The sequence below is a fragment of the Mastigoproctus giganteus genome, chromosome 1, assembly GCF_048544385.1.
Source record: "Mastigoproctus giganteus isolate SK-2022 chromosome 1, ASM4854438v1, whole genome shotgun sequence".
Taxonomy (NCBI): domain Eukaryota; kingdom Metazoa; phylum Arthropoda; class Arachnida; order Uropygi; family Thelyphonidae; genus Mastigoproctus; species Mastigoproctus giganteus.
Window position 1 is genome coordinate 222,523,610 of NC_143575.1, and position 13,951 is coordinate 222,537,560.

General features: G+C 36.2%; 1 protein-coding gene across 2 annotated transcripts in view; it reads right to left on the bottom strand.

Annotated features, from left to right (window-relative positions):
- Mondo (MLX interacting protein mondo) overlaps positions 1-13,190 on the bottom strand; it is a 289,601-nt gene extending 276,411 nt beyond the window's left edge. For both annotated transcript variants that reach the window (XM_090376144.1, XM_090376138.1), the window contains exon 1: positions 12,733-13,190. In XM_090376144.1, the coding sequence (XP_090232270.1) occupies positions 12,733-13,043 (311 nt within the window). In that variant the 5' untranslated portion in view covers positions 13,044-13,190. The remainder of the gene's footprint in view (positions 1-12,732) is intronic.
- Positions 13,191-13,951: the final 761 nt, after the last annotated feature.

Here is a 13,951-nt window from a genome sequence, read left to right on the forward strand (position 1 = left end):
GATATTGCATTACTTTAAAACATTGCATCACTAAAGGGTTAATAATACCTCAAATTTATGGTCCTTTCAGAGTAGGTGGTCTCTAGTAACAATTCTTTGACAAAACAATGGCAACAAAGATGTTAAAATGTAACTGTACATGAAATTATAACACAGCTAAAATTATTTTGGCCATTTCAAATTATGGAAAGACTGAGGCCTTTCTCATCCTCTGTTTTTGTGAACAACAGGGATTAAGCTGACCAGTAAATTTAACCCTATCGGTGGTGGGTTTACGACACATGGATGATCCCTCACAGTGCACTTTGAATAGCAGTAGTGTGGATGCTGTGGAGTTTTTTTTTAATGGAATTTTGAAATTTTGTAAAAAGTAAAACTCCATATGCCTTAAAAGCAGAGTAAAATGATTGTCAAAAATCAAATCAGAAATTTTTTAAAACATTTTAAATGCAATACTATTCTCTAAATCTATTTACATATTACTTGATTTCATTTTATAAAATTATGTCTAGTAGGAATGGGCAAATTATTCGAACGGCTTAGCAAATGAAGTGTTTTTGTTTTTTTTAATGCTGCATAAGCCTGCTCCTTTGTATTATTTTGCCACTGCTAATACTAATTCCAAACATAAATTCTTCAATTTTGGCTTTTTAAAGCAAAAATAAAACAAATAGGGTCAATCTCTTTATGTGATTGTCACAGCTATTTTCATGCTGCCATCTATTATAAACTGTTTCTACAATTAGTTGGAAACATATACAAGGTGTCCATAAATGATGTTTCCGATTTTGATATTTTTTTTAAATTCAGAATTACTTCAAGCTACACTCATGAAACACATACCAGCTGAAATATCAATTCAATAAGTTTTATGAAGGTACACAGAGTCATTGGTAAAGTTCAATGTGGGCGCCACAAGTAACTCAAGCGATATTCAATCTCCTGCCACACACTGTGCTCCATTTGGTAGTGGAGGGAGGTACACATTGTCCTTCACATATCCCCACAAAAAGAAATCCACTGACATCAGATCAGGAGGCCATTCCATATGGCCTCCACGCCCAATCCAACGTGGAGGAAGATGTTTGTTTGCCATTCTTGGGAATGTAGCACTGTGTAGTGGGTAAAATGCAAAACTTGCAGTTGAGTGCCAATTTTAATAAAACTTATTGACTTGATCTTTCAGCTGGTATGTGTTTCATGAGTGTAGCTTGAAGTAATTTTGAATAAAAAAAAAAAATATCAAAATTGGAAACATCATTTATGGACACCCTGTATAAGATATAGCAAAATACAGTAGAATAATTTTGAGATAATTCATACATGACCAAATATATTGTTTGAAATGACCTTCAAAACTGAGATCAACTGACATTTATCATGAATAATTTGAATTTATCAGGATAATATTTTGAAGTTCAACTTCACTATTAGTGTGCTTGAAACAGGGGTCCAGCATTTTATATTTAGGTAAAGGCTTTTAAAAATGGATGGCAACATTGCTGCAGGTCAGATTACAATTTTGAATCAAAGACCTTTTATCAAAATTGAAACTATATGGTTGAATGCCGACACAAATTTATGAATTTTTGCAGGAAACGTGGTGAGTCAACAGCGTATCATAGAATGATTTCATGTTGGTCTCAGAGGTTTGATGGTACGGTACGGCACGGCACAGCACAGGTGTCTGATTAGGGCTGGCTCGCGGGGTATATGGTGCCTCTAGGCCACACTGACCGATGACTGCCCCACCTCCTGCCGATGTGAAGGTTTTCATTTTTTAGAATATGAAAGTGCAACAGTAAACACAAGCAAGTAAAAAAAACAAAGATCCACAGATAAATTTCTTTGAATCTATTCAGTCTCATGAAATATAGCAGTCGCAAATTAAGATGGCAGAAGGTCATTTTGAAATATTGTTTAAAAAACATGTAAAACTAATTCCTAAAAGTTTTAATTTTGAATTTTTTTTTTTTAAATATGTTAACCCATTAAATACACAATTTTTCTTGTGAGTGTTGTTTTTGGGAAGGTGTGGTGTTGGCATCTCCCAAACCTTGGTGCCCCTAGGCCAGTGCCTACTAAGATTTCCCTAAAGCTGGCCCTGTGTCTGATGAATACAGGCACCTGGAACGTCAGTTCAACTATGCCATGTTTCGCTGTGGTGATAGAGGACATGCCTGTAGGTAGAAAAACAAAAGTAAAAATGAAAGAAACCATTTCGGGTTAAATCAGGAATTCAATTTGAAGGAAATTTTGTTTAGAGTTAAGATTTTCTTTTAAAACAGGGGAACCACTCAGAGAGAGATAACCTGAATTATTAAGCAAGGCACCACTCAACTGTTTGCAAGAAAAGGAACTATACAGAAAATTATACAACCTTAAACAAACAGTTATATAAACTGTTTGCAACAAAAGAAATTATACAAATATACAAATAATTATAAAAAAAAATTAATTTACATATTCAAAAAAAAAATAAAAGTCCAAGACATGAACAGATGTTCAACACAATAATGACATAAGTTATGTTATTGTCTGTGAGAGTTCATAACGTTCAAGTTTTGATTAGAATTAAAACCAAACATGATGCAAGAAAGCAAGCTTATATAGCATTATCCAAAAAAAAAAATCCCCTTATTTCACCCATACACTCGCTCAAAAATGTTTGTCAAGTTCTGCCTTGAATCTACTTAATCGGTGCCTAGTCTCCAGACACTGTAATTTGCAAAATTCAACCCTTTCTTCGTAAGAGCAACCCTTTGTTCTGTTCACTAATCTTGTTGCCCTTCTCTGTACTCATTCCAACAGCTCTACATCCTTCTTAAAATGAGGCCTGACCATTGCCTTATACAAAAGGATAATCACCTCCTTATCCCTGCTAGAAAAATTCCTGTATATCATTGACATGACACCAAGAGCTACTCTTGCAAACCGTCTGCACTGCTCAGAAAACTATTTGCCTGCACAATTACCCCCAGATCCTTTTCATTCTCTACCACTGTCAGTGTGGTACCACAGAGTTGATACGTTACTCTGGGATTACTGCTTCCCATATGTAGTACTTTACATTTGTCAATGTTAAACTTCATTTGCCACCTCTCAGCCCATCTGCTAAACTTTTCTAGATCCTGTTGCAGCAGTGTACTGTCATTAGTGTCATTAACAACCTTGCCAACCTTTGTATCGTCTGCAAACTTGGACATTAAGCTTGATATACCATCATCAATATCATTTATAAATACAGAAAACAACAATGGACCCAACACTGAACCCTGAGGGACTCCACTAATAACATTAGTCCATGATGAGCAGTGACCATTGATTACCACTCTCTGTCTGCTCCCACTCAACCATTCCTTTATCCATAGCAGCAATTTGCCTCCAATGCCGCAGTGCTCCAAATTGTGCAGCAGTCTTCCATGTGCAACAGTATCAAAAGCCTTTCTAAGATCGAAATATATGATATCAAAGTTATCCCCTGCATCCAGTTGCTTTGTGACCACATCATAGTATCCAATCAAATTGGTCAGACAAGACTTCCCCTTAACAAACCCATGCTCTGTTCAAGCTATAACTGAAGTCTTGTCTAGATGATCCTGCAATGCTTCTTTAACTAGTGTCTCCATTACTTTCCCTGGAACAGAAGTTAAACTAACAGGTCTGTAATTACCTATGTCTCCCTTTGATCCTCCTTTGTGGATTGAGGTCACATTTGCACATTTCCAGTCCATGGGTACCTCCCCAGAGTCTAGGAAAGCTCTCATAATCATGGCTAAGAGTTTGCTTACTTACAGAGAAGGGCAACAAGATTAGTGAATGGAATAAAGGGTTGCTCTTACGAAGAAAGGCTTAAATTTTGCAAATTACAGTGTCTGGAGACTAGGCACCTGCGAGGTGATCTGATTGAGGTGTATAAAGCCTTGAATGGTTTGAGCATGCTCAATGCTGATGGGATTCTTCCTCTTGTTCAGAATAATCATCTGAGAGGGTATAAATTCAAATTGAGGAAAGACAAATGTAGGATAGATGTGCGGAAGTTTGCCTTTAGCCAGCGGGTAGTTGGTTGGTGGAACAGACTTCCATCCTTTGTTGTGGAAGTTGATAGCCTAAATAAATTTAAGGCTGAGTTGGACAGGTATTTGGAACGAACGGAGGGATGAAATGGGGGCGGTTTTTTTTTTCTTCTGATGCTGCATAAGCTTGCTTTCTTGCAACATATGCCTCTACTAATGCTAATACTAATCAAATAAACATTGAAGGTGGTAAAGAGCATACTTCACAACAAAAGCTAAAGAAAACAATAGCATTATTTAAATATAAATTTAATCACTATTTACAAAATATGAACACATTTATGAAATGTCAAATTTCATGGTAAAAGAATATGGAGCAAACAGTTGAGATAAATTTTACGGTTTATTACAATTTGTGCTACAAGGCTGATAGCAACAAATAAATTTTTGGATACATTCCTTAAAATTAAGAATTTAACAACTTTATGGGAGAAGCTTGATGAAGTTTCTGAAAGAATTTGGAAATTATGAATGAATTTAAGAAAGTATTAGGTATTGATTGATAAATACAAAATAGGTTTATAATTCAGACAAACTCTCGTCTTTTAAGAAAGACAGAGCATGATAAATTCTGAAAGGACAAAGAAATTAGGGGAGGAAATGAAGACAAATTCCTGAGCAGGAGCAAGAGGACCAGTGATAGACAGTAACTGTGAACGAAATTCATTGTAAATACAGCAAAAGAAAAGAATGTGGGTAGAATCCTCGACAGAACCACAAAGACAAAGTTCAGTGTAGGAAAGATTGAAATAGGCAAGTTTAAAATTTAAAAAACCCTGTCCTGTTAAAAGAAAGCTAGAAAACTGCTGGGAGAAAACCATTTATGATTGTTTTTATTAACAAATGGAACTTCTGGAATAAATAATTTTGTAATTAAAAGGTTTTGGGCATCAGACCAGCAAGTTGCCATCAGTCATGAGAAGTTTTTAAAATTTGTTATTTTTCTTGTTTAGGACTGGAGGATACTTCAAGTTGAATTCCATTGAATTCTGCAGGGAGGCTTTTACTAATGAAGTAAAATCATCATCATCAGCCATTTTCAATCCACTGCAGGATGAAGGCCTCTCCAGCAACTTTCCTGTTCCTTCTGTTTTGTGCAATGGCCATCCATTTACTACCCACAAACTCATGAATTTCATCTATCCATCTCCGCCTTTGTCTTCCAGGTTTTCTTCTAGCCCCTCTTGGGTACCATTCTGTTATTTTCTTAGTCCATCTGTCATTGTGTCATCGAGCTATGTGTATTTCTACCAAAGACCATTTTAGTTCTTTAGTTTTGATAAGAATGTCCTTTACTTGAGTTTGCTGCCTAATCCATGTGTTTCTCTTCTTACCTAACAGTCTGATTCCCAATATAATTCGTTCCATTCTTCGCTGTGTAGTTCTCAGCTTATCTTCCATTCTTTTGGTGAGTGCCCAAGTTTCACTTCCATAAGTCATGGTGGGGAGTATACATTGGTTCATTATTTTACGTTTCAGACAAACTGGGATATTGCTCTTCAGTATGTGACTATATTTCCTGAATGCTATCCATCCAAAATTTATTCTTCTCTTGACTTCCAGCCATTTATCATTATTACAGCTAATAACTTGTCCCAGATAAGTATATGACTCCACCTTTTCAATTACTGCTCCTTTAATCATTATGTCCCTTTCTGTGGCATACTTGTTCATCATTACTTTTGTTTTAGCCATATTCATCTTTAGTCCAAAATCCTTACTAACTGTGCATAACTGATTAAGATTTTCCTCTAAATAAAGTAAAATAGTCCACGACAAATTAAAAACAAGTCTAGAGATAGTGAACCAGACAGAACTTGTAGGGCAGAAGTAGAGACAGTTCTACATGCCCTAACTAGTACCTAGGAGGAACTACACTGGATCGAACCAAGTTGCAACGGCATAAGTGGTAATTGGTAAAAACAACGACTTTGCATAGTGCATACAAAATCTTCAGAACCCAGTTCTGAAGGAAATGCAAACAATTACAATTTTTCTAACTTTGTCAGACACATGTTTCTGATGGGGAAGAAAGGCAAGGCGATTATCAAGCAGTAATCCAAGGAATTTTGTGGTAGTTACAAAAGGAAGAGATTTACCATTCATTTTAACGAGAGGAGGACGAGTTGGCAAAAGAGTGCCTTTGAAGACCATCATATAAGTTTTACTACAAGAAATAGTAAGTTTGCTAAGTGCTAACCAATCAGAAAGTTGTTGAAGAACAAAATTTGCATTTTCTTCTAATGAATGGTGACAATTTCCATAAAAAAAAGAACTAAATCATCTGCGTATCCAACTGATGAATTTCTGATAATTGTAATTGGAGGTACATTAGGGACTAGGTTATATTGGTCTGTCACTTTTCCAGGAGCCTTCTGGGCAAACCTACAACCAGTGTTCTCTTTGTCTTCATGTTGAATCTCTCTACTATATGGTACTCTTGACTAATAGTTAATAAATGGAACTTATTATTTAGAGAAACCTTTAGCAAACATTGGTTGAGATTTAAGGCATGCAACACCCAGGCAGACCAACAACATCCACGGACAAACATTGTCCATGGATGTTGTTGGATATTACCACCATTTTAGCATTAGCAAAGGCATATTTAACCCCCGGGGCTCACATCTGGTGAGTATGAGCTTGGCACACACAAGGTCTGAGCTGGATATCATTATTATTCTCTTTCTTGGTGATTCCCTTTTATTTCAGACTCTCTCTCTCTCTCTCTCTCTCTCTTCTCTCTCGGAAAATTTTTTTGGCTGGTGCAGTATAAGCCTCAGGCTTCCTTGCACAATATGGCTAATTATAATAATAATAATGATGATGCAAGAAAGCAAGCTTATATAGCATTAGCCAAAAAAAAAAAAAAACCCTTCCCATTTCACCCATCCATTCACTACAAATGTTTGTCTAGTTCTGCCTTGAACTCATTTAAGTTGTTGACCTCCACTACAACAAATGGAAGTATGTTCCAACTATCAACCACCCACTGGCTAAAGTTGAATTTTCCCACATCTATTCTACAATTGTCTTTCCTAAATTTCAATTTATGTCCCCTCAGGAGAGTAATCTGATCAAAAGGAAGAATCCCATGAGCAAATTGAGCTTGCTGAAACCATGCAAGGCCTTATACACCCCAATAAGATCACCTTGCAGGTGCCTAGTCTCCAGAAGCTGCAATTTAAGTCTTTCTTGGTAAAACCAACCCTTTCTTCCACTCGCCAATCTCATTGCCCTTCTCTGTACTCGTTCCAGCAGCTCTCCATCTTTTCTAAAATGGTGCCCCCAGACAACTATGCAGTACTCAAGATGTAACCTGACCACTGCCTTATACAGGGGGAGGTGATACTGTTGTATAAACAGTTTATACAACAGTATCACCTCCTTATCCCTGATAGCAAAATTCTTATATATCATTGACAAGACCACATTAGCAGTGCAGACAGGCTACTCTTGCTTCCTGTCTGCACTGTTCAGAAAAGTTCATAACTGACTGCACAATTACCCCCAAGTCTTTTTCATTCTCTACTACCCTAAGTGTAGTACAGCACAGTTGGTATCTTACTCTGGGATTACTGCTACCCATATGCAGCACTTTGCATTTGTCAATGTTAAACTTCAGTTGCCATCTCTTAACCCATCTGCTCAACTTTTCCATATCTTGTTGCAGTAGCATACCATCCTAACTGTCATTAACAACCCAATCAACCTTTGTAGCATCTGCAAACTTGAACATTAAGTCTGATATACCTTCATCAATACCACTGATAAATATAGAAAAGAACAATGGGCCCAACACAGACCCCTGAGGGACACCACTAATAACATTAGTCCATGAAGAGCAGTGTCCATCGATTATCACTCTCTGTACTGCTCCAACTTGTACAACAGTATCAAAAGCTTTCCTGAAATCCAAGTATAGATAGCCCCTGATTACGTCGGGGTTAGTTTCTTGGGGGGACAGGTGCAAATGGAACCCTTTATATAATGGAGTCAATCGGAAATCACAGGATTAGGTTCCGGGCACCAAAAATGTTACCACTTTGCATCGCCTGTTTTATTTTATTAGCATTCTTCATAGCCCTACACACATTAGGGTGGCTTTCATCAGATTCTATCCTCTGAATATTGCACTAGGATTCAATGAACTACTTTTACCAGACATGGCGTGTCTTTACTTTATTCTATTAAATTAAAAACTTTATAACACGATTTATTAATAGGACAATTAATAAAAAAATGATAGCATAATAAATTTCCAACATATGTAAATAGCATAAACAATAACCAACTGAATGCTTCACTGAATGGACCTTTACAACCCGCATCCACGAGTAGTTACTTTGAGGGCAGGAAACTTTCTTGTCTCTGATACGAATGTGCTAATTGCTGAGTGGCTCAGATTGTCCTAATACTGTGCTATGTATCGTGAACAGTGCACGATACGTAGCACAGTATGATGCTGATAAATTTTGTCTGATGATTTTAAACTTTCAATTTATAAAAAAATTGCAAAAATAAATAAATAAAAATGGCATTGTGGTTAGTGTTTGGCACAAATTGGACCAGCACAAAACGAGGGCTACCTGTACAGTAAAAGTCCGAAAATTCGGACTGCTCGGGGACTGGGTCGATTCGGATTCTCAGGCAGTACTTTTAAAATTCAAATTTAAGATGGAATAAAGAGATGACCAGATAAATTTTGACAGTTTATTCATTAGCAAATAAAGCATGCTTCAGTTATTGAAACAAGCAGTTTTAAAGAAAAATAAAGCCAACACCTGAAAAAGATGTAAACATAAAAATTTTCACCACAAACAAAAAAGAAAAAAAGAGTGTGTAATGCTTGAAATTGTGTTTAAAAATGAACAATGTAAAAGAAAAATACAGTATATAAATGAAAGCAGAAGATACATATTTTATATAAATTAATTATTTGTTTTAGTTTATTAACGAAACATTTTCATATAAAATACAAAGTTCGAAAAACAAAAATATTTATTCGTTGTTTTCCGCGATTTCTATTGCATCTGCTACACTGCTTAACACTTCTATTGCTTTCTTTAAGTACTTTCGTATATCATCTTGTTTACGAATTTGTAATTTATTTGTGATAAAATTATTATGCACCATGTGCACATGCATGACATCCCGAAGACTGAAGCTATGGTTCTGTTCCATAAATTTAATAACTGTTTCAATGGACTTTTCTGCAGTAGCCCAAGATATCTTTTCTTCTTCAACTTTTGTCGTTTTCTTCACCAGATTCTTCTGAATAGTTCTCTTCTATCTTATCAGGAGTTATAATGGTTTGAATAATTTCTTGATCAGTTAAAGTTGCTGCAACTTCAACATCATCTTCAATGCGTATCCACTCTTCTGTCATCAGCATTAAGTTTGTGTAGAGGGTTGTCTTCCGTACATAATTTAACAGTTTCCATCAGTTCTTTCACTTCAGGTGCCTTCAGCTTTATGTGAAATCTTTCAAAATCTTCATTTCGATCAGATTGTAGATTTGCGAACATCACGTTCAGCCATAACTTTCACCACGCTCTTAAGAGTTACAGGCTTGACTGCATTCCATGCAGTCGTGAGTGAAAATGTTGCATCTTTGATTGTAAAACTGTGTTGAAATTCTGAAGGGTCAACATTCTTATGCATCATTTTCATCATAAAATCATTTTTATAGTGACATTTAAAGTTCCTAATAACTCCTTGATCCATGGGTTGAATTAATGGTGTTACGTTTAGTGGCAAGATGAGACATGAACTCATGACTTTGAGCCTGAACTGTAGTCACAATCAATTCAATGAAAGCATCCATCTTTGCCACACCCCTCTAAATGTTGCAAGAAATAATCAAAGGTGAAACGAACAGTCATTGTAGCTTACGATTATGAATGCATTATTGCCTTTGATCTTGTGCCATTTGGAAGATCAGTAACTGGAAATAACTATGCAACATTTCTTTGTTAGAAATTGTGCCAGAAAATTTGTCAGAAGTGTCCACAGACGTTGGAAGCTGGTATGCACATACTCCACGACAACGAAATACATATTTTATATTAAAATGCAACCAGAGGACTGTTTACTAGTACAGTATGCTTTCATACATTCACTTACCTAATATTATTCTCACTCTGTGGATTGCTGCTTGGATTGTCTGTTAGAAATGAACTGCTTATCACTGCTTTGAGAATGCTGTTTTACAAACTTTGCATCTCTTCAGAAATGCGGAGTCAAAATTTCGTTAATAACAATGTTGCAGCTGTTCAGACTCGGCTATCAAGAGCATTCCAAAGCTTCACCAGAAAGCGAGAAAATCTGAAATCCTTGGGCACTAGACAGTTCCCCAACCAAGGACCACTGTATATCAATTCTTTCTTCTTTCTTAATAGCATCTCATAGATTCTCATACTGGAACTGAGAGAACTGATGGTGCAAAATATCTACTGCTTCATCCATTTCTTTAGATTTAATGACAGCAAGAAGTATTGGAAATATTACACAAAAAAAATTTCAAATTTGAAAATGATGCACTGTCAATTGATGAAATGTTTGCTATTTAGGCATCTGTTCAACCAGAATAACTTCCAAACTTTGTGGCTTAAACTGTGCCAGTTTACTAAACATCGACACCGGCCAGCCATCCATAAGGACATCATAATCCCATTATATAAGGCTATTGTTAGACCACACTTGGAATACTGTGTTCAAGTATGGAGACCACATCTAAACAAAGACATTATGCTTCTTGAAAGGGTCCAAAGACAGGTAACTCACCTGGTGAGATTGGCAAAAGGGCATTCATATGAGGAAAGACTTCGAATATGTGGAAACTAGGCACCTTAGCGGAGACTCAACTGAGGTGTTTAAGGTTCCGAGAGGCATTAGTAAAATGTTTGTTTGTTGTTTGGTTTTTAGGAGCATTAGCAACTAAGGCCACATTGCTCCGGGGATATGCGGTGGTCATTCCCTGACCTTTCCGCATCCTCCGTATTTGGTGGTCACAGGCTCGAACCCCGGTCTAATCAAGAAGCGTGTGCTATGCACTGCTGCTCCTGCCCACCTGGCTATGGAGGCGCCATAAGTAAAATGAATGAGGCCAAAATTTTCATTGTTATAAATGATTCTAGAACTAGGGGCCATAATTTCAAGTTATGGTGGGGGGGATGTTTAGACTGGATTGCAGGAAGTTTTATTTTAGCCAGCAAGTTATAAATTACTGGAATAAGTTACCTACGTGGGTGGTAGAAGCTGACAGTTTGGGGAAATTCAAAACGTCAGCTGGATAATTACCTACAGGAAGAAGGAAATGCATAGGTTGTCTATTTCCTTTCCTCTTATTAATTTTTTTTTTTTTAAATTTTCTTCTTCTTCTTCTTCTTATTTTTTTTTTTTTTGGCTCATGCAGCATAAGCCATACACTTCCTTTCACCTTGTGGCCATTGCTAATACTAATACTAACCCCTCAACTTACATTTTCTGGAACATATGTATTTTCTGAAAATTACAATTTACAGAAATTCAAGTCTCACGTCAAGTCCCTTTAACCCATGCACAGTACTAAGTTTGTTCTAATACCGTTTATGTTTGGGGTTTTCATAAAAAAATAAATAAACAATTAAAACAAATGAATATTTATTAATACTGATGGTAGTGTAATGAATAATGCATAAATAAAAAAAATATCTAAATTTCTGCAAACTGTTAAAAAAAAAAAAAAAAAAAAAACTTAAAAAGGGCCATGTTTATGCTCACTTCATGTTTATGTTCACTGTCAGTGAGCACATTATAGCCTTAGTTGCTAATGCGCCAATAAAACCCAACAACAACAACTGTCAGTGATGTCATTCCATGCAGTTTGTACATATCACTCTAACATGTGCCACACACAGATATTTTTTTTTATATTTTTACTGTTAAAGTGCATTAAAGTAAGGGCATCTTCAGAGAACTGCATTATTTAAAACTCTTACCCACAGAAATGCAATGAACAACTCCTTCATCCTAGGTGACATTACTATTGTCCAGGTTGGGTCTCAAAGATCACAATAAAAATAATAAATAAATAATTAATAATAACAAAAAACTAGGTTAATTCCTATATAAAAGTCTACTGACAACTAATTAATACAAATAGCACAAAGGAAAAAAAGAGAAAACAGTGGGAAAGTACCAGGATTTTCAACAGAATTCTATATAAAATGACAGAATAAAAACCTTTTTAAGAACAATCGTCAAAGTCCCCCCCCCCTTTCCTTGAGTTCTCCCCCCCTTTCCGCGGGAGATATCTCGCGGTATGGTAGTTTCACCTTATCAGAATTTCATTCTTTTGATTAAACACCAATAAGTGAACTATGGTTTCGATTCTAGAGGTCACTAAAACCTAAAGCGTACTCGCTAAGTGTTACAAGGAAAAAACTTATGATCTAGAATTTAAAATCTGTGTATACAAGAGCAGGGATGCTTCAAGTTTCTTCAAACAGTTTCTTCTTTGCCTACTAAACATTTGGCTGCTCTGCTTTAATATTGTGTAACTTGTTTTGACGCAACGTTCGTAAATAAAATAACAAATAGAGAATAATCACATATGCACAAATTCATGAATATTCATTGTAAGCCTAAGTCATATATTTTTCAACTGACTTACCTATATGCAAGAGTCATACATTCAAACAGTTTAGTAAGGGAAGCGTCAATTGATATTGAATGTGAACTCCTGGGCCCAAACGTATATGTCTTAGATGTTGCTTTGCATGCTGTTTCAAAATCGAATCCCTGCATCTGTCCTGGGGGGTTATCCTGATCGCAGTCCGATTCGTGCACGGCCATCGAAGGGCTACCATCATGTTCGGTAAGTTCCGAATCATCAATATCAGATACCATGAAATGTCCGCTATGGATAGTCTCTTTAGTAGCCATGTTATTCGATTTTTGCTTTTTCCTTCCATTCGGTGGCATAGCCAACCCAGTTCGTTAGTCAAAGGCAATAAGAAAAAGGGGGTGTTAACCCCTTATGTTTTAAATCACTAATAATAAAATGGTTATAGTAATAAAATACATGCCCATGCAGCTGACAGGCGCATACAAACTCACTTTCTGATCACTATCCATGACGTATCTTGATTCGCGCTCACACTCCCCCAAACATCCCTCGCCATATTGGTTAATAGAATGGGTGGCTAAGTGATGTCATCAAGTGATACACAAAAATTAAGCGCGGTATACTATAGTATATAAACTTCGAAATGCTATTAATACAAAAGGGTTAAAGATGTAAATAACGTTGGCTATTCAGCTAACATTGAGCCTTTCTTTACTTTTTTTTTTTTTCATAGCATGAGAAAGCGAATGTATTATTAAAACAGTTAAGTTAATTTGTTGTTTTGTGCTAGGCTTTTTTTTTTTTTTTTAATGAAAATTAAAAACGAAGGCAACTGAACCAATAGCACTTATTACTGTGTATGAGTCGAAGGTTGAGACACCAGAAGATACTTGTTGACTTGAATTTCTGTAGATTGTAGGATTCGGAAAATACATGGAAAAGAGGAAAGCGTTTTCAAAAAAGAAAAAAATCAGAAGTATAGCGGAAAAATCAGAAAGATCATGTGTTTTCATTGTATTGTGTGTGTAAATTCGGTAGTGGTTTTTCTGTGTTTTTAATGAAAAATATGAAAACCATGAAAAATACGGGATACAACCAACAACCGAGACGACTTTTCCACAGTGGTGCCTTTACGCATAAACCCAGGAGGTGCGCGCCTAGGGGTTGCTATAAACCCCTAGTTTTTGTCCGTTTGTGCCATTAGACTTTTACCTCACAGATCGCTCTGAAAAGAACCTTCCTTAATTATATAACAGTAAAGGAA